Below are 22,201 nucleotides of genomic sequence, written 5' to 3' on the forward strand. Positions count from 1 at the left end.
TCATATTGTTCTCTTTCCTTTTTTACACCACTCTAACTTATTCGTCTTCCAATGTCGTTCCACGCCATCTCTCCACCGACAAACCACTTAGTCGAGCAGCCTGTCTCCTTTCTCCCAATTCTTCCCAGTCGAAACTTTGCAACATTTCCGTAACGCTACACGTTTGTCGGAAATCACCCGGAACAAATCGAGCTGCTTTTCTTTGGATTGTTTCAGTTCTTGAATCAAGTAATCCTGGTGAGGGTCACATACACTGGAATCATACTCTAGTTGGGGTCGTACCAGAGACTTATAATCCCTCTCCTTTACATCCTTACTATTTCGTCCACAAGCGTTACAGTAAATGAATATTATAGATTGCCGTGAGCTTTCCAGACCAGGAATATGTAATTCCTCAAACGTTGCAGAAAGTTCGATCATGGTTACGTTCCGTGTGCCTTTCATTTTATTTACACTGACTGACAGAGCAAATGCAACACCAAGAAGGAGTGGTCAGAACTTTATGCCAATTGCAGGGTAGACTGACGTCACTGAGGTATGCTCATGATGTGAAATGCGCCGCTGTGCTGGGCACGTAGCGAACGATAAATGGGACACGGCGTTGGCGAATGGCCCACTTCGTACCGTGATTTCTCAGCCGACAGTCATTGTAGAACGTGTTGTCGTGTGCCACAGGACACGTGTATAGCTAAGAATGCCAGGCCGCCGTCAACGGAGGCATTTCCAGCAGACAGACGACTTTACGAGGGGTATAGTGATCGGGCTGAGAAGGGCAGGTTGGTCGCTTCGTCAAATCGCAGCCGATACCCATAGGGATGTGTCCACGGTGCAGCGCCTGTGGCGAAGATGGTTGGCGCAGGGACATGTGGCACGTGCGAGGGGTCCAGGCGCAGCCCGAGTGACGTCAGCACGCGAGGATCGGCGCATCCGCCGCCAAGCGGTGGCAGCCCCGCACGCCACGTCAACCGCCATTCTTCAGCATGTGCAAGACACCCTGGCTGTTCCAATATCGACCAGAACAATTTCCCGTCGATTGGTTGAAGGAGGCCTGCACTCCCGGCGTCCGCTCAGAAGACTACTATTGACTCCACAGCATAGACGTGCACGCCTGGCATGGTGCCGGACTAGAGCGACTTGGATGAGGGAATGGCGGAACGTCGTGTTCTCCGATGAGTCACGCTTCTGTTCTGTCAGTGATAGTCACCGCAGACGAGTGTGGCGTCGGCGTGGAGAAAGGTCAAATCCGGCAGTAACTGTGGAGCGCCCTACCGCTAGACAACGCGGCATCATGGTTTGGGGCGCTATTGCGTATGATTCCACGTCACCTCTAGTGCGTATTCAAGGCACGTTAAATGCCCACCGCTACGTGCAGCATGTGCTGCGGCCGGTGGCACTCCCGTACCTTCAGGGGCTGCCCAATGTTCTGTTTCAGCAGGATAATGCCCGCCCACACACTGCTCGCATCTCCCAACAGGCTCTACGAGGTGTACAGATGCTTCCGTGGCCAGCCTACTCTCCGGATCTCTCACCAATCGAACACGTGTGGGATCTCATTGGACGCCGTTTGCAAACTCTGCCCCAGCCTCGTACGGACGACCAACTGTGGCAAATGGTTGACAGAGGATGGAGAACCATCCCTCAGGACACCATCCGCACTTTTATTGACTCTGTACCTCGACGTGTTTCTGCGTGCATCGCCGCTCGCGGTGGTCCTACATCCTACTGAGTCGATGCCGTGCGCATTGTGTAACCTGCATATCGGTTTGAAATAAACATCAATTATTCATCCGTGCCGTCTCTGTTTTTTCCCCAACTTTCATCCCTTTCGAACCACTCCTTCTTGGTGTTGCATTTGCTCTGTCAGTCAGTGTATTTATTTATTTATTTATTTATTTATTTATTTATTTATTTATTTATTTATTTATTTATTTATTTATTTATTTATTTATTTATTTATTGTCTTGTTTTATATGGCGGGACTCAGGCTATGAAGGCTGCTATTCTGTCCGACCATACATACACCTACATGAAGAGTTAAATATACACTAAATTATCTACAGTTTAATATCTTAAGGTAGCAATTAAATGTTTTAATTAATCTAATACTTAGCTATGATCTAATCCTACTATGTTATAAGAAATCATTATTATTTATTAACCAGGTTTGACAGAGTTTCTTAAAGCGGAGGTGGTTTGACACGCTCCTAATTTCAGCAGGTAGGGAATTCCAAATTCGGCTGGCGGCGACTATAAATGATCTACTGCAGCCAGTTGAGCGGTGAATGGGAATGCTTAGTAGTGCGGTGGACGATGATCTGGTAGGAATACTAGAAGGTGATGCTAGGTAATGGAATTGTGTGGCAAGGTATTCAGGTGTGTTAAGGTTCAGTATACGATGTAACAGGGAAAGAGTATGTAAATTTCGTCGCTCTCTTAAGCGTAGCCATGAAAGCCTAGCAAATGCGGGAGAAATATGGCTAAACCTTGGTATATCTGAAATAAATCGAACGCATGCGTTATGTGCCTTTTGGAGCTTGATGGAAAGTGAGGCATTCAGGTTACTGTATACTACGTCACAGTAGTCGAATATTGGCATTACCATACTTTGGATAAGCAGTTTTCTTACATTTTGGGGGAGTAAATCTCTGAGTTTTTTAAGGGAATGTAAGGAATAAAACACTCACTGACATATACCTGTTACACGATCGTTCCAACTAAGGTTTTTATCCATAATCATCCCTAAGTTTTTAACTGTCTTTGAATTGTAACTGAGTGCCTCTTAATGTTACTGAGTGGGTATGGATGTCTGTAAGTCGTGCGTGGTTTTTTTGGGTAGCTAAAAGAATACGCTTATTGCGTTTTGCCAACCACTTTCTTAAGACGGAAACAGGACTTTTTGTACAGAAACTATTCATTTTTTCCAAATTTACTTAATATCTGCATTATTAAATTTTCAGCGTAATTGCAGGAATCTGAAGAGTTAGATGAATTGTCAGCGTTGAAGACTTCGGCTTAGAAGGTCTTGGATTCGATTGTCGGCCGAGTCGGTGATTTAAATCGCTTCCTCTGATTTCGGGACTGGACGTTTGTGTTTGTCCCAACACACTTTTCTTTATACACACATAACACATCACACTGCTAACCGCTAGAGAAATACGCAATAGTGAATGCATCCCTCCAGGTAAGATGTGCGTCCAGCTGCAAAACAAGGCCAAGTCTACATGTGCTACAAAGTTTGCACCCGCGACCCCATCAGAGTGTCGGAAAAGTGGAGGCTGAAGGAAGAAAGACGATATGGAGGTTCAAATCAATAGTGACAAATCTTTCGTCGATTACCTAATAAAAAATATAGCAGAAGATGAGGATGACATTATGTATGTATGTATGTATGCATGTATGTATGTATGTATGTATGTATGTATGTATGTATGTATGTATGTCGGTCTAAAAAGCCAAGAATAACGGCCGAGAGGATTCGTTGTGCTGACCACACGACACCTCGCAATCTGCAGGCCTTCGGGATGAGCAGCGGTCGCTTGGTAGGCCAAGGCCCTTCAAGGTCTGTAGTGCCATGGGGTTTGGTTTTGGTTTCGGTATGTATGTATGTATGTATGTATGTATGTATGTATGTATGTATGTATGTATGTATGTATGTATGTATGTATGTATGTATGTATGTATGTTAAGTGCTCAGCCCGGAGGCTGAGTTGGACCTCAACAGCCCCGCCATCAGCCGTCATAAGTGGTCCAGGTGTCACTGGAGAGGCGTACTAGGGAAATGAGGAGTGAGATAGTTTCCTGTTGCTTTCCTCAATGAGCCAGAAGTTGCTATTACATATCTGAAATGCATGTACCAACCGACCGTATGATCATCATTTACATACCATTCATAACGGGGACTGGCTGCATAAAGAATGACATTAAAGCATCACTCACACCTCAGTCACTTTCATATTGTCAAAGCGAAGGATGAGACTGAGACAAGTCAAAGAAAGTAACAAATTTGTTCTAGCCCACAGCAGAAGACATAGTGCAGTGTCAACACTAGGTCTTGCCAGCAAAGGCATAGTACATACGTATGTGGCCTATATGCGAAGTGGGCCTTACGAAGGAATACAGACAAGTGTTATTAAGGGAGGCCCACAGCTGGAAGAAGATGGTGTTGCCATCGGTATCAATGGCACGAAATAAGAGAGAAAACTCATTGTAGGCAATTAATTTCTGCTCTCTTGACTACAAAAATAAGAGATAAATTAAAATTAATGAGTTGAAAGTAGTCCGCCTCTGTGGTGTAGTGGTTAGTGTGATTAGCTGCCACCACCAGAGGTCCAGGTTCGATTCCCGGCTGTGCCACGAAATTTGAAAAGTGGTACGAGGGCTGGATCGGGGTCCACTCAGCCTCGGGAGGTCAACTGAGTAGAGGTGGGTTCGATTCCCACCTCAGCCATCCTGGAAGTGGTTTTCCGTAGTTTCCCACTTCTCCTCCAGGGAAATGCCGGGATGGTATCTAACTTAAGGCCACAGCCGCTTCCTCCCCTCTTCCTTGTCTATCCCTTCCAATCTTCCCATCCCTCCGCAAGGCCGCTGTTCAGCATAGCAGACGAGGCCGCCTGGGCGAGGTACTGGTCATCCTCCCCAGTTGTATCCCCAACCCAGAGTCTGAAGCTCCAGGACACTGCCCTTGAGGCGGTAGAGGTGGGATATTTCGCTGAGTCCGAGGGAAAAACCGACCCTGGAGGGTGAACAGATAAAGAAGAAGAAAAAGAGTTGAAAGTATTGCCCGCCTGGTGGCCACGAGCGTTAAGGCGTCAAATATGCATGGTCTGCCGCCGTGGTTAGCCGGTTCGAATCCAATTGAGGGAAAGCTTTTCACCATCAGAATGGTGGCCGGCAGGGTGCCAAAAGCCTGGAATATTAATCCCAAATCTCTCCGTGTGACCACGGCGGAGTAACAAGGCTTGATGGTGATTCATCCGTCGGATGGAAGCATGAAACCTTGCGCAGACTCCTTGGTGCTATTCTACAGGAATAGGCTATGTGCCCTCTCCCTTCCTGCCACATATCACATTATTTATTTCATCTCATTAACTTCTCTGATGAGGCTGACGTCAGGAAGGGCATCCAGTTGTAAAAACTCGCTACGAACATTCAACTCACTTCATACCCGACCCCGTAGAGAAACGGGACAGGAATTGGACATACAGTAGAAAGTATTATCACATCTGGATTAGAAGTTTGGGAGACAATGAAACTTTAAAGAGGCAGGTAAATGAAATGGAAATAGGTATCGGAGGCGTTGCTGTCGACGTATACAGATTGACAGAATAAGCGGGTATTGCTATCGATATAGATGGGATTATAGGAACAAACAGGATAAGATAGTATGGCCAAATACACCTTGGAGGTTCATGATTCCAATCCTAGATTGGCAATCCGCCATCATATCTACTTTAGGACCAATACCGAATAAGAGAGGAAGACTTCAAAAACACATGGATCTGAAGAATAAGACGAAGAAAAATAACTCATGAAGTCGTGTCTGCTATTGATATTACGTTGCACCGACACAGACAGTTCTTATGGGAATGATGGGTTAGGACGTAGCTAGAACAGGGAAGGAAGACGACCATGACATTAATTAAGGAACAGTCTCTGCATTTGCCTGGTGTGAGAATGAGAAGCCATCCTCAACATTGCCAACAGTGTGGTTCGTGTCCACTACCTGTCAAATGTAAGTTCACATCTGTGTGACCAAACCGCGTAGTCAACTCGCTCGCTTCGTGAAGTGAAGCAAAAGCTAAAGGAAGGAGTGTTCATTGAACAGTTCCTCTCAACAAAAGATACCTTAAATCGAAGTGGTCCGACTGGTGGTTTGGCGAATGGCACTCCAGAGAAGCTGTAGAACGTCTTCCCTGATACTGCGGAGGTCGTCTGTTTCCCTCTAAGAGTCCCCTGGACCACATCCACCGTAACCGTCTCCACCATGTTACAACCTGAAATGTAACGTTGATAAGAAATTACATCACGAATAGTCATAGATCTAAATTGTGTGTGTTCACTGGATCTGGCGATTACTAGGACAAGTTGCGTAATACACCGGCGGAAAAACACCATGAAATAAGGAATGTAGAATACGGAAAAGTGTGGCAATGTATTTGTCGAGATATGTAACATATTTAATTCATTAAAGGTACAAGACTACTGTTTAATATCCGCGCGAGAAAAGTCATAGCAAATGTGTCATGCTGGTCCATTAATAACCAGTGCAATCACCTGACTGTTGAACGGAGGCATGCAAACATGCATGCATTGTGTCGTACAGGTGCCGGATATCAGCTTGTGGGATGGAGTTTCAGGCCTGTTGTACTTGGTCTGTCAATAGAGGGGTAGTTAATGCCACTTGTGGATGACGCTGGAATTGTCGTCCAATGATGTTTGATACGCGTTCTAATGGGGACAGATGGTGTGATCGAGCAGGGCAAGGCAACATTTCGACACTCTGTAGAGCACGTTGGGTTACAACAGCGGCATCGGGTCAAGCATTATCCTGTTAGAAAACACCCCCGGGAATGCTGTGTATGAATGGCAGCACAACAGGTCGAATCACCAGACGGAAGTACACATCTGTAGTCAGGGTGTGTGGGATAACCACGAGAGTGCTCCTGCTGTCATAAGAAATTGCTCCCCAGGCCAGAACTCCCGATGTAGGTCCAGTATGTCGACGCCGCAGACAGGTGGAATGCAGGCGCTCACCTGGCCTTCTTCTAACCAACACACGGCCATCACTGGCACCAAGGCAGAACCGGCTTTCATCGGAAAACACAACGGACCTCCATTCCATTCATTGCATAAGATGAATTTCATTATATAGCCCGTATTGTCGTACGTATGGTCAAATGTTCCACCTTTACAATACTAAAAGTTTTTTATTTAATTATTTAAACAACATTTAAAAATAACGGAACATGTTTCATCTATCTTGTAGGCATCATCAGGCGAAAAGTTTTTAAGATTAAGCACAAAGGGCAAGGACAAAAAACACATTAAAATAATTCGGACTTGCCGAATGCGTCAGTTAAAATGTTGAAGAATGTGCTGGAATGATCTGAGCACAACACTTGAATACTGTTGAAAATGAAAATTAAAATACTGTACACATGAGGTGATTCGATAAAAATGGTATTAGAGTCCTTCTTAACTTGATGAAGCTGTGTTGACATACAGTTTGCCGATGCGTCGGTAAAAACTTGGTGATATAGAGCACAATAGTTCCAGTAGAATGAAGACGATTTCTAAACATATGTTAAAATTGAAAGAGGATTCCAGTAAAATGATACTGAGTTCGTCTTACCGGCGTGATGATGTTGACAATTCTTGATAAAAAAAAGTAGGCGGAATATCTGATCGTGAATTTCGTAAGTGGAATGTGCGGTGGAGTGCCGTTCTCGCCTACCCAAGAATGGCTAGCTCAGCGTGTATCGATGTTTATGGTTCTATTCATATTTTCTGGTTTCCTTTGTAGTAATTAACATCTACACATCCTAAGTGATCGACCATAAACATCGATACACGCTGAGCTAGCCATTCTTGGGTAGGCGAGAACGGCACTCCACCGCACATTCCACTTACGAAATTCACGATCAGATATTCCGCCTTCTTTTTTAAATCAAGAATTGTCAACATCATCACGCCGATAAGACGAACTCAACATCATTTTACTGGAATCCTCACTCAATTTTAACATATGTTTAGAAATCGTCTTCATTCTACTGGAACTAAACATTGTGCTCTATATCACCAAGTTTTTACCGATGCATCGGCAAACTGTATGTCAACACAGCTTCATCAAGTTAAGAAGGACTCTAATACCAATTTTATCGAATCATCTCATGTGTACAGTATGTTAATTTTCACTTTCAACAGTATTCAGGTGTTGTGATCAGATCATTCCATCACCTTCTTCAACATTTTAACTGACGCATTCGGCAGTCCGAATTATTTTAATGTGTTTTTGTCCTTGTCCTTTGTGCTTAATCTTAAACACTTTTCGGCTGATGATGTCTGCAAGATAGATGAAACATGTTCCGTTATTTTTAAATGTTGTTTAAATAATTAACTAAAAAATTAGTATTGTAAAGGTGGAACATTTGACCATACCTTTTAAGTCCGCTCAATTCTCCAATGAGCTCTCGCTTGACGCCACTGAAGTCGCAGACAGCGGTGCTTTAGGGTACATGGAATGCACGCCGCAGGGCATCTGGCTCGGACCTGTCCTTCAAGTAACCGATTTCAAACAGTTCGTTGCTTTAGTGTGGTGCCAAATGCCGCTCGAATTGCTGCTGCAGACGCAGTCCGCGTCACAGCCATACGCCGAATACGGCGGTCCTCCCTCTCAGTGGTGCCACGGGGACGTCGAGAGCCCGGTTTTCTTGCGAGCTTACCTTCTCGTGGCCATTGCTGCCAGCACGTATGCACAGTGCAGACATTCCTGCCAAGTCGTTCTGCAGTAGCGTGGAAGGAAAATCCACCTTCACGTAGCCCTATTATACCGCAGTGAGCTGTTGATACTGGCCTCTTCGTCGTCGTAAATGCATTCCTGACCCACTCACAGTCACTCCGTCCAATCTCACAGGTAACTAACACTCTCACACTGCACAGCCCGTATTTAAAGCAATCCTGATGTGCGGCGCCACGCTAATGTGATTTGCGGGAAATTTGAATCAACGTCTTCTAGTGCAAGCCCTTCTTGATGTTTGGATATATTTTACGCCAGTGTACTTAGGGAAAACTTCTAATAACTTGCTTTCTTTTAATTATCATTTTCGATGCAGTATCAAAATATCCAAACCTCAAAATATACGGACACGAAACTGGCAGAAAAACGGTATTAAAATATCCGCAAGAAACAAGTAGCCGACACCATTAAGTTAATGTCTCAAAATTCCGAGAAGTGTAGGCAGTTGCATATATGACAGGAACTTAAGAAACAAACAGTTTTTAAGTTTACTAGCAGGGTGCCCGTATTTCGATACGGTGAGCGTGAAATTTTATTCATTTTATTTGAAGGATTCTTTTCGACTTCCTTAACGACCAGTGGCTGGACGATCCACAAATGCCACTTGAGCTGTGAAGTTGTCATGGAAAACGACACCGAACCAACAATGTCAGTGGCGGATGGAATTCTGAAATCAACCGTCTGACGAAATGACCTCATATCAGAGGTTGCCAAGGGGAGGTTACTGGGAATTAGATCACCACCCCCCCCCCCATCCCCCAAACCAATGGACGTTTAACAAAAGAAAATAAATGGAAACCGACAATAAACAAATGAAAGTCCATTCAATGTGTTGGATCTTTTGAACATGCACAGAGACATAACTGTAAAACCAACAGATCTCTGGAATCTATTTTCTAAGAAGCCTCAAAGTCTGGACTTTAGATTGTAATCTGAACATATCATTTCGCTGTAAAACTGTTCACCTTGATCGACTGTTCTCGTTCTGTATTTTAAAATAAGATTCTGTAGTGTACTGCAATCTGAATATCAACATAATTCACTTGTACCAGTGTTCTTATAAGGACACCAATGCATGCGCACACCACACACTCACAAGCACTTTCAATATGTCCTATCATCATTTTGTAACGACAACCCACCTCCCAATCGGTCGATCCTGGCTACCCTACTGACTTCTGCAGTATCATGCTTGTATATCCATTGTTGAGTAACTAGGATAAAAATGAAATAATTAATAACGCAAAGTCCGAGCGTACAGTAGTGCGCATGCTTGAGCATGTGATCGCTTACAACCGATCAGTAACCAGAATCAAATCTTGGATTTCTGGTCTCTTCATAGATGTAGGGCCGTGGGTAGACTAGTGGTTGGGAACACGTCGAAGGCAGATGTCGGCCGTCTCTAGAGGGGAAACCGGAGCCGTTACAACAGCTGTCTAAAATACAGGAAGGACTCTATGTCGGTTTGTTTAAAAGTAGATCGTTGACGCCTGTTGTGTGGGTTGGCTACCTCACAGGCGCTACCCTCATTTTCAATAAAACCCTTGAACAACTTCCCTTATTCATATCGTATTACTTCTGAATCATTTCCTGGACATTGTCGCTTTTCAGAATTCTTTACTTCATATTTTCTCATCCGCCATATTTCAGATATTTGCTTCTATGTTTCTGAAGCCATCCATGTATGCAAACAAATGGAACACCTCATTGCAGAATATCTCATAGAGGTTCGTGAATTATTGGCCGTCAACATGGTTCTAGAAAAGGTTTCTCCTACAAGAGCCACGTGCTGTCGCTCTTTCAAGATATTAGTGAATCGTTAGACAAAGGTGTCTAAGTTGATGCTATTGTAATTGAATTTTCTAATGCATTTGATGGAGTACCACATTACATTTCGATCCGAAAATTGGTGGAAACAAATTTTGATAAAAGGATGGTTCTGTGGATCCGGGAATTTTTGATAGGACCTACGCAGAAGGTAAAGGTGGTAATTAATCCGACGAAGTTTCTATAACGTCGGGAGTAATACAGGGGAGTGTCACAGGGTCACTCCTATTTTACAGCGTTTATCAACGATCTGCTGAATGAAATTCGACTGCGGATTCGTCTGAGATTCGTCTGCGGACGACTGCACAATATACAGAAAAATACAGAATGCTGGCGATAATAGGTTGTTACTAGCCGATATAAATATACTCTATAAGTGGGCACTCAATAACAAAATAAAAATACATGTTCGAAAATGCAGCCTCATACGAATGAGAAGGAATAATATGCAAGGGGACTTTCAATATTGTCTTGGATTGGATCGAACGCTATTGTAGAGTGTGACTCATGCAAGTATCCAGGAATCAACGTAAAGAGAGATCTAAAATGGTACACTCACGTAGGAAGTGCTAAAGGGCAGCAGTTACCAGGCGAAGGCGCAGGACTATATATCATTCCATAGGCCAGTACCGGAATATAGAGCAGCCGTATGGGATCCATACCAAACAGGACTTATTTAGGAACGGTACAGCGAAAAGCTGCAAGATTCGTACTTAACGATTTCAATCCTAGAAATGCTGTGACAAGTATGATAGAAGAATTGGTTGGGAGACACTGGGGACTAGAAGAAAACAAACACGGTATATTGCCTACACAGTCCCCCTCTGTGGTGTAGTCGTTAGCGTGATTAGCTGCCACAACCTGAGGCCCGGGTTCGATTCTCATCTCTACCACGAAATTTGAAAAGTGGTACGAGGGTTGGAACTGGATCCACTCAGCCTCGGGAGGACAACTGAGTAGAGGGGGTTCGATTCCCACCTCAGCCATCCTGGAAGTGGTTTTCCGTGGTTTCCCACTTCTCCTCCAGGCAAATACCGGGATGGTAACTAACTTAAGGCCACGGACGCTTCCTTCCCTCTTCCTTGCCTATCCCTTTCAATCTTCACATATCCCACCAAGGCCCCTGTTCAGCATAGCATGTGGTCATCCTCCCCAGTTGTATCACCCGACCCAGAGTCTGAAGCTCCTGGACACTGCCCTTGAGACGGTAGAGGTGGGATCCCTAGCTCAGTCTGAGGGAAAAACCAATCCTGGAGGGTAAATAGATTAAGAAAGAAAGAAAGAAAGAAAGAAAGAAAGAAAGAAAAGAATTTGATTTTGTAGGCACAATATAGAAAAAAACTATACCGTAATTGATGTATCGGTCCGCCTCTGTGGTGTAGTGGTTAGTGTGATTTGCTGCCACCCCGAGAGACCCAGGTTCGATTCCGAACTATGCCAGGATTTTTTGAAAAGTGATACGAAGGCTAGAACGAGGTCCAATCAGCCTTGGGAGGTCAATTGAGTAGAGGGGGTTCGATTCCCTACTCAACCATCCCCGAAATGATTTTCCGTGATTTCCCACTTCTCCTAACTTATGGCCACGGCCGCATCCTTCCCTCTTCCTTATCTATACCTCCCAATCTTCTCATCCCACCACAAGGCCCCTGTTGAGCATGGCTGGTGAGGCCGCCTGTGTGATATACTGGTCCTCTTCCCAAGTTTCATCCCTCCGACCCAAAGTCTCACGCTCCAGAACACTGTGGGATCCCTCGCTGAGTCCGAGACATAAACCAACCCTGGAGGGTAAATGGATTAAGAAAGAAAGAAAGAAAGAAAGAAAAGAAAGAAAGAAAGAAAGAAAGAAAGAAAGAAAGAAATTAAACCTACTTCTTCTTCTTAATCTGTTTTTTCCCTCGGACTCAGCGAGGGATGCCACCTCTGCCACCTACATGGCAGTGTCCTGGAGCGTGAGACATTGGGTCTGGGGATACAACTGGGGAGGATGACCAGTACCTCGCTTAGGCGGCCTCACCTGCTATGCTGAACAGGGGCCTTGCGAGGGGATAGGAAGATTGGAAGAGATAGACAAGGAAGAGGGAAGGAGGCGACTGTGGCCTTAAGTTAGGTACCACTCGGCATTTGCCTGGAGAATTGGGAAACCACGGAAAACCACTTCCAGAATGGCTGAGGTTGGAAGGAACCCACCTCTGCTCAGTTGACCTCCCGAGGCTGAGTGGACCCCGTTCCAGCCCTCTAAACACTTTTTATATTTCGTGGTAGAGCCGGGAATCGAACCCGGACTTCCAGGGGTGGCAGCTTATCACATTAAATACTACACCACAGAGGCGGACTCTGTGAATGTTCAAAAGAAGGAATCCATTGCATCGACTTTCACTTGTTTATTGTCAATTTCTGTTTGTTTCCTTTTTCCCTCCAGAACACATTACACGTGGATATACAGTCGAAACCGTTTATAACGGCGTAATCTAACGGTCCCGTCTAAATCCTATATTAACACTATTTAAAAAGTCACTTAGTGCGACTTCGCTTATAACGACATCTATACTAATATTGTACAAAGACACCTCCGTACAGGCCGTGAAGGCGTTTGGAGGAGTGGAAGGTAAAGGCTTCCACCATTGTTAACCGCGGCACGTGATGGGGTAGAGTGGTTAGCTCTACGCCCGACGGCCTTTGCCCCCAAGAATTAACCTGATACAAATTTTTTGTGTAGGCTGAGTGAACCTCAGGGCCATATGCACCTCCGGAAGTGGAAAACTCATTTCTTAAATTTTACGACTTCCTGACGGGGATTCGAACCCACGTCCTTCCGGGCGAACCGAGCACGACTTTACCGCCTCGGCTAGGCAGCCCCTATACTACTATTATAAAGAGGAAAAATTTGTATGTTTGTTTGTAACGGATAGACCCAAAAACTACTGAACCGATTTTAAACATTTCTTCACCTATAGAAAGGTACATTGCCAGTGAATAACATGGGCCGTATTTTATTTTCAAAATAATTCGAGGTGGTAGGCATTGGGGGGGGGGGGAATATACAAATAATAGGCTAATATAGGCAAAATATCGAATTTGTCGCGCATAAGGACGAGACAAAGTTCAATTTAATTCTCTTGACGCAAAGAACAAAACTCGGTAAGACCTACGGGCCCGAAAACCATGTTTTAAGGCCCTAAAACCAACTGTTACGGAGATATTGGCACCACACTACCCCTGGTCTAAGAATCGGATAAAAGAAATGAACTGCCGTAACCATGGCAACGTCAGCTCTAGGATTCTAATAATAATAATGTTTTTTGTTTTACGTCCCACTAACTACTCTTTTACGGTTTTCGGAGACGCCGAGGTGCCGGAATTTAGTCCCGCAGGAGTTCTTTTACATGCCAATAAATCTACCGACACGAGGCTGACGTATTTGAGCACCTTCAAATACCAGCGGACTGAGCCAGGATCGAACCTGCCAAGTTGGGGTCAGAAGGCCAGCGCCTTAACCGTCTGAGCCACTCAGCCCGGCTCCAGGATTCTAGAGCAGCTAGATTATGTACGTACGTTTGGGCATAGCTGCCAACCAAAATTGGTACAAATAAGACTTAACATTCAGAAAAAAATATACTGTTGTGTAAGGCACTCATAGGACTCCTTTGGGCGGGGATGGAAAGGGGGTGAAGTATAAAAATCTTACTATATATAAAAATGGATGTGTGTGTGTGTTTGTGGGTGTGTGTAAATGACACATCTCCTCCTAAACCACTGGAGCAATTTCAACCAAACTTGGTACACGTATTACTTACTATCGGGAGACGAGCACTGTGGGGGTAAGTCATCCCTAACGCCATTAAGGGAGGGGGTCGGGGGGTAGTTATAAACATAATCGAGAATAGTGTCGAATTCATAGTTTTGGGAGTCGCTGAGTTGAAAAATAATACTCCAGAATTTTTTTAAATTCAGGTTTAGCCCCCTTTTACGTGGGGAGCGAAGGGGGGGTGAGATATTGAAATAATTAAAAACAGTTTCGAATCCATAGATTTCAGGGTCTCTGAGATGAATAGTAATACTCCGGATTTTTTGCAAGTCCAAGTGGGGGGCCAAGGGGGTGAGGTATAAAAATAATCGAAAAACTATATAAAAATCTTTTCTTCTTCTTACTATACATAAAAATGGATGTATGTGTGCGCGTGGGTGTGTAAATGACACACCTCCTCCTAAACCACTGGAGCAATTTCACCAAACTTGGTAAACTTATCAATTAGTATCAGGAGACAAACCGCATGGGGGCAAGACACCCCTAGCACACTTATGGGCAGGGGGCGAGAGGGTGGTATAACAATAATCTAGAATATTATCGAATCCATAGTTTTCGTGGTCGCTGAAATGAATAGTGACACTCCGATTTTTTTAAAGTACATGTTCAGCCCCCTTCGGGGTGTGGGTGAGGAGGAGTGAGATATAAAAAAATCGAAAACAGTGTCAAATCTACAGTTTCCTGGGTCACTGAGATGAATGGTGAAAATCCAGATTTTTTATCTCTTAGTGGTGGGGGGGCGAGAGGGGGACAGTCTCATTGACAGTTGAAATCCTGTACATCGTACCTATAGTGCGACGGCTAAATACATATAGTTATCACTTATTATTTTTGACAGGATCAAATACTTCCCAGTTGATTCGAGCTTCCACAAGGAAGAAGTTTTACTCGAAAATTAAATAATCTAAAACTTGAAATCAAACACATCTAAATAATTCTAAAACTTCACAATAGATCGTAGCATATCAATCTGCAAGTCAAAAAGGAATTCTATAAAAAATCACATCACACACAACTAACTGGTAATGCAAATCTTAAAGGTAAATATTCAGAAACTATCCGGGCAACGCCGGGCACTACAGCTAGTATCGTATAAAAGACGTACCGGTATTTTAATCACATTTTCGGAAAAAATATATCGGCTATAACGTCCAGTGATGATTTTTATTTCTTACGTATTTGAGGCTTGCTGACAACAATGTAACGCTTTTTATTGTAGATTTCAAATAAGTCTGTCTGTTAAATAATTAAGGCAAGCATCACTGTGAAGGCGTCGTAGAAGAAAAGGAAAGTGTTTAATATTGAAAAAAATCACACATTATGTGGCGATTAGAAAATGGGGAAACAAACGTGAATATCGCGAAGGAATTGGGTTTTGGATTTTTTAAAATTTGGAAGGACAGAGAGAAAATATAGTCTCCTTCGAAGAAAATTATTTGAATTCAACGGGCCAGATCATCTGAGTACAAAAACATCTTTACTAAGATAGTTTAAGCAGCAAACAACAAATAATGTTCCGACCAATGAAATTTCTCTCAGCCCCACTCCATAAATACGTTACTCTAAATACGTACTTATTTCACTTATGTTCTTTGAAGTTTTAACTTCTTCTTCTACTACTTTTTTTTGCTTACCCTCCAAGGTAATTGGATTTTCCCTCGGACTCAGCGAGGGATCCCACCTCTACCGCCTCAAGGGCAGTGTCCTGGAGCTGCAGACTCTGGGTCGGGGGCCACAACTGGGGAACCCCATGTGGGTGGGGCGGTAGAATAACACCCACGGTATTCCCTGCCTGTCGTAAGAGGCGACTAAAAGGACCTCAGGGGCTCTGAACTTTGGAGCGTGGGTTGGCGACCACGGGGCTCTCAGCTGGGCCCTGGCATTGCTTCCACTTACTTGGTGCCAGGCTCCTCACTTTCATCTATCCTATCCGACCTCCCTAGGTCAACTCTTGTTCTTTTCCGACCCCGACGCTATTAGGTTTGCGAGGGCTAGGGAGTCTTTCATTTTCACGCCCTTCGTGGCCCTTGTCTTCCTTTGGCCGATATCTTCATTCCATACTTTCCCTCTGATTAGTGTTATATAGAGGATGGTTGCCTAGTTCTACTTCCTCTTAAAACAATAATCACCACCACCACCACCACCACAACTGGGGAGGATGACCGGTACGTCGCCCAGGCGGCCTCACCTGCTATGTTGAACAGGGGCCTTGCTGGGGAATGAGAAGATTTGAAGGGATAGACAAGAAAGAGGGAAGGAAGTGGCCGTGGCCTTAAGTACCATCCCGGCATTTGCCTGGAGGAGAAGTGGAAAACCACGGAAAACCACTTCCAGGATGGCTGAGATGGGAATCGAACCCACCTCTATTCAGTTGACTTCCCGAGGCTTAGTGGACTCTGTTCCAGCCCTCGTACCACTTTCCAAATTTCGTGGCAGAGCCGGGAATCGAACCCGGGCCTCCGGGTGTGGTAGCTAATCACACTAGCCACTACACCACAGAGGCGGAAGTTTTAACTTAATTCTGTTAATTAACCATGTACGTGTGCAGCCTGAACCTTACAGAAATGATAATTTTAACAACAACCAAAAACCTATTTGTGCGACTATCGGTTATATCGACCGGTGATTGGCATTCCCCTCGGAGTCGTTATAATCGATTTCGACTGTATTCCTAACCACTATGTTCTAGTCAGGAGCGTAGCCAGGATCGACCGATGGAGGCGGCTATAGTTGCAAAAATGATAGAACATCTGGAAGGTGCTTGTGTTACGTCCCTCGTTCTAGTCAAAATGGTTGTAATCTCTTACCCAAATCTCTTGATACTCGCACTGTTGATATCGGCCACACATAGCGTTAACTGTCCTTTTCTGAGCTAGGTGACTATTGTATCGCCCCTAAGTGACCTTCAGCTTACGTAATTCATACAGTGGGCCAGGCAAGTTCTCGCGTGTTTGTCATTCATCATTTATCTCAATATCACTGTTAGTGATAAAGTATCAAGTGCAAATTGCCTGTAACTGTACACCTGAAGTGGGAACCAATGATGACAATAACTATGACATTACGTCAGGTTCGGAATCATCAACTATATTAGTTTACAGAGGTTTCACCTCTGTCATGTAGTGGTTAGCGTGATTAGCTGCAAATGCCAGGATGGTACCTAACTTAAGGCCACGGCCACTTCCTTCCCCCTTTCTTGTCTATCCCTTCTGAACTACCCATCCCCTCACAAGGCCCCTGTTCAGCATAGCAGGTGAGGACGTCTGGACGGGGTACTGGTCTTCCACCCCAGTTGTATTCCCCCGACCCAAAGTCTCACGCTCCAGGACACTGCCCTTGAGGTAGTAGAGGTGTGTGTGTGTGTGTGTGTGTGTGTGTGTGTGTGATGTGTCCATGCATAAGTGTCATTATAAAGACACTGATACAAATGAATTATGTTGATATTTAGATTGCAGTACCGGTACAGTACAAAATCTTACATTCAAGTTCAGAACAAGAACAATATGATCAAGGTCATCACGCTCATCAGTTTTAAAACGAATGGTGTGTTCAGATTACAATCTTATGAAAAATATTCAAGAGATCTTTTAGTTTTACTATTTCCGAGCAAGTTGGCCGTGCGGTTAGGGTCACTCAGCTGTAAGGTTACATTCGGAAGATAGTGGGTTCGAATCCCACCGTCACCAGACCGTAAGATGGTTCCCGTGCTTTCCTATTTTCACACCAGGCAAATGCTAAGTCTACCTTCCCAGTCCTAGCCCTTTGCCATCCTTCCGTCGGCGAAAAGCTTCGATGTGTTAGTGCGATGTTAAAACAAGTAGTAAGGTTTTGTAATGATGTCTCCGTGAATGTTCTTCTTCTTCTTCTTCTTATTTGTCTGTTTACCCTCCAGAGTCGGTTTTTCGCTCGGACTTAGCGAGGGATCACACCTCTGCCGCCTCAAAGGCACTGTCCTGGAGCTTCAGACTCTGGGTCGGGGGATACAACTGGGGAGGATGACCAGTACCTCGCTTAGGCGGCCTCACCTGCTATGCTGAACAGGGGCCTTGCGAGGGGATGGGAAGATTGGAAGAGATAGACAAGGAAGAGGGAAGGAGGCGACTGTGGCCTTAAGTTAGGTACCATCTCGGCATTTGCCTGGAGAATTGGGAAACCACGGAAAACCACTTCCAGAATGGCTGAGGTTGGAAGGAACCCACCTCTGCTCAGTTGACCTCCCGAGGCTGAGTGGACCCCGTTCCAGCCCTCTTAACACTTTTTATATTTCGTGGCAGAGCCGGGAATCGAACCCGGACCTCCGGGGGTGGCAGCTTATCACATTAAATACTACACCACAGAGGCGGACTCTGTGAATGTTCAAAAGAAGGAATCCATTGCATCGACTTTCACTTGTTTATTGTCAATTTCTGTTTGTTTCCTTTTTCCCTCCAGCTCACATTACACGTGGATATACAGTCGAAACCGTTTATAACGGCGTAATCTAACGGTCCCGTCTAAATCCTATATTAACACTGTATTTAAAAAGTCACTTAGTGCGACTTCGCTTATAACGACATCTATATTAATATTGTACAAAGACACCTCCGTACAGGCCGTGAAGGCGTTTGGAGGAGTGGAAGGTAAAGGCTTCCACCATTGTTAACCGCGGCACGTGATGGGGTAGAGTGGTTAGCTCTACGCCCGACCGCCTTTGCCTCCAGGAATTAACCTGGTACTCATTTTTGGTGTAGGCTGAGTGAACCTCAGGGCCATATGCACCTCCGGAAGTGGAAATCTCATTTCTTAAATTTTACGATTTCCTGACGGGGATTCGAACTCACGTCCTTCCGGGAGAACCGAGCACGCCTTTACCGCCATTTGTATGTTTGTTTGTAACCGATAGACCCAAAAACGACTGAACCGATTTTAAACATATCTTCACCTATAGAAAGCTACATTGCCAGTGAGTAACATGGGCCGTATTTTATTTTCAAAACAATTCGAGGTGGTTGGCATGGGGGGGAATATAAAAATAATAGGCTAATATAGGCAAAATAGCGAATTTGTCGTATAAGGACGAGACAAAGCTCAATTTAATCCTCTTGACGCAAAGAACAAAACTCGGTAAGCGCTACGGGCCCGAAAACCATGTTTTAAGGCCCTAAAACCAACCGTTACGGAGATATTGGCACCACACTACCCCTGCTCTAAGAATCGGATAAAAGAAATGAACTGCCGTAACCATAGCAACGTCAGCTCCAGGATTCTAGAGCAGCGAGATTATGCATGTACGTTTGGGCATAGCTGCCAACCAAAATTGGTACAAATAAGACTTAATATCTAGAAAAAATATACTGTTGTGTAAGGCACTCATAGGACTCCTTTGGGCGGGGATGGAAAGGGGGTGAAGTATAAAAATCTTACTATTTATATAAAAATGGATGTGTGTGTGTGTGTGTGTAAATGACACATCTCCTTCTAAACCACTGGAGCAATTTCAACCAAACTTGGTACACGTATTACTTACTATCGGAAGACGAGCACTGTGGGGGTAAGCCATGCCTAACGCCCTTAAGAGAGGGGGTTAGGGGGGTAGTTATAAAAATAATCGAGAATAATGTCGAATGCATAGTTTTCGGAGTCGCTGAGTTGAAAAATAATACACCAGAATTTTTAAAAGTCCAGATTCAGCCCCCTTTTACGTGGGGAGTGAAGGGGGGTGAGATATTGAAATAATTAAAAACAGTTTCGAATCCATAGATTTCAGGGTCTCTGAGATGAATAGTAATACTCCGGATTTTTTGCAAGTCCAAGTGGTGGGCGAAGGGGGTGAGATATAAAAATAATCGAAAAACCATACAAAAATCTTTTTTTCTTCTTACTATACATAAAAATGGATGTATGTGTGTGCGTGGGTGTGTGTGTGTGTGTGGGTGTGTAAATGACACACCTCCTCCTAAACCACTGGAGCAATTTCACCAAACTTGGTACACTTATCATTTAGTATCAGGAGAAAAACCGCGTGGGGGTAAGGCACCCCTAGCACCCTTATGGGCTGGGGGCGAGGGGGCGGTGTAAAAATAATCTAGAATATTATCGAATCCATAGTTTTCGTGGTCGCTGAAATGAATAGTGACAGTCCGAATTTTTTAAAGAACATGTTCAGCCCCCTTCGGGGTGTGGGTGAGGGGGAGTGAGATATAAAAAATCGAAAACATTGTCGAATCTACAGTTTTCTGGGTCACTGAGACGAATGGTGAAAATCCAGATTTTTTATATCTTAGGGGTGGGGAGCGAGAGGTGGGCAGTCTCATTGACAGTTGAAATCCTGTACATCGTACCTATAGTGCGACGGCTAAATACATATAGTTATCACTTATTATTTTTGACAGGATCAAATACTTCCCAGTCGATTCGAGCTTCCATAAGGACGAAGTTTTACTCTAAAATTAAATAATCTAAAACTTGAAATCAAACACATCTAAATAATTCTAAAACTTGCCAATAGATCGTAACATATGAATCTGCAAGTCAAAAAGGAATTCTATAAAAATTCACATCACACACAACTAACTGGTAATGCAAATCTTAAAGGTAAATATTCAGAAACTATCCGGGCAACGCCGGGCAGTAGCTAGTATCGTATAAAAGACGTTTTTTAATCACATTTTCGGTTAAATATATCGGCTATAACGTCCAGTGTTGATTTTTATTTCTTACGTATTTGAGGGTTGCTGACAACAATGTAACGCTTTTTATTGTAGATTTCAAATAAGTCTGTCTGTTAAATAATTAAGGCAAGCATCACTGTGAAGGCGTCGTAGAAGAAAAGGAAAGTGTTTAATACTGAAAAATAAAAATAAAAAATGTCACACATGATATGCCGGTTAGAAAATGGTGAAACAAACGTCAGTATCGCGAAGGAATTGGGTGTATCACACCAAACGATTTTTAAAATTTGGAAGGACAGAGAGAAAATATAGTATCCTTCGAAGAAAATTATTTGAATCCAACGGGCCAGATCATCTGAGTACAAAGACATCTTTACTTAGATAGTTTAAGCAGCAAACAACAAATAATGTTCCAACCAATGAAATATCTCTCAGCCCCACTCCATAAATATTTTACTCTAAATACGTACTTATTTCACTTGTGTTCTTTGAAGTGTTAACTTCTTCTTCTTCTTCTTCTACTTCTTCTACTACTACTACTTCTTTATCTGCTTACACTCCAGGGTTGTTGGCTTTTCCCTGGGACTCAACGAGGGATTCCACCTCTACCGCCTCAAGGGCAGTGTCCTGGAGCTGCAGACTCTGGGTCGGGGGACACAACTGGGGAGGATGACCAGTACCTCGCCCAGGCGGCCTCACCTGCTATGTTGAACAGGGACCATGCGGGGTGGGGATGAGAAGATTGGAAGGGATAGACAAGGAAGAGGGAAGGAAGCGGCCGTGGCCTTAAGTTAGGTACCATCCCGGCATTTGCCTGGAGGAGAAGTGGGAAACCACGGAAAACCACTTCCAGGATGGCTTAGATGGGAATCGAACCCACCTCTATTCAGTTGACTTCCCGAGGTTGAGTGGACCCTGTTCCAGCCCTCGTACCACTTTTCAAATTTCGTGGCAGAGCCGGGAATCGAACCCGGGCCTCCGGGTGTGGTAGCTAATCACACTAACCACTACACCACATAGGCGGAAGTTTTAACTTAATTCTGGTAATTAACCATGTACGTGTGCAGCCTGAACCTTACAGAAATGATAATTTTAACAACAACAAAAAACCGGTTTGTGCGACTATCGGTTATATCGACCGGTGATTGGCATTCCCCTCGGAGTCGTTATAATCGATTTCGACTGTATTCCTAACCACTATGTTCTAGTCAGGAGCGTAGCCAGGATCGACAGATGGAGGCGGCTATAGTTGCAAAAATGATAGAACATCAGGAAGGTGCTTGTGTTACACCCCTGGTTCTAGTCAAAATGGTTGTAATCTCTTACCCGAATCTCTTGATACTCGCACTGTTGATATCGGCCACACACAGCGTTAACTGTCCTTTTCTGAGCTAGGTGATTATT

At 44.2% G+C, this 22,201-nt stretch overlaps 1 protein-coding gene across 1 annotated transcript in view; it reads right to left on the reverse strand.

The window, feature by feature from the left end:
- LOC136866587 (esterase FE4) overlaps nucleotides 1–17,045 on the reverse strand; it is a 147,561-nt gene extending 130,516 nt beyond the window's left edge. The window contains exons 1-2 of the mRNA XM_068226591.1: nucleotides 16,955–17,045; nucleotides 5,845–5,993 (exon numbers count right to left, since the gene is read on the reverse strand). Coding sequence (XP_068082692.1) covers nucleotides 5,845–5,985 — 141 coding nt within the window. The 5' untranslated portion in view covers nucleotides 5,986–5,993; nucleotides 16,955–17,045. The remainder of the gene's footprint in view (nucleotides 1–5,844; nucleotides 5,994–16,954) is intronic.
- Nucleotides 17,046–22,201: the final 5,156 nt, after the last annotated feature.

Source organism: Anabrus simplex, chromosome 1, assembly GCF_040414725.1.
Source record: "Anabrus simplex isolate iqAnaSimp1 chromosome 1, ASM4041472v1, whole genome shotgun sequence".
Classification (NCBI taxonomy): Eukaryota; Metazoa; Arthropoda; class Insecta; order Orthoptera; family Tettigoniidae; genus Anabrus; species Anabrus simplex.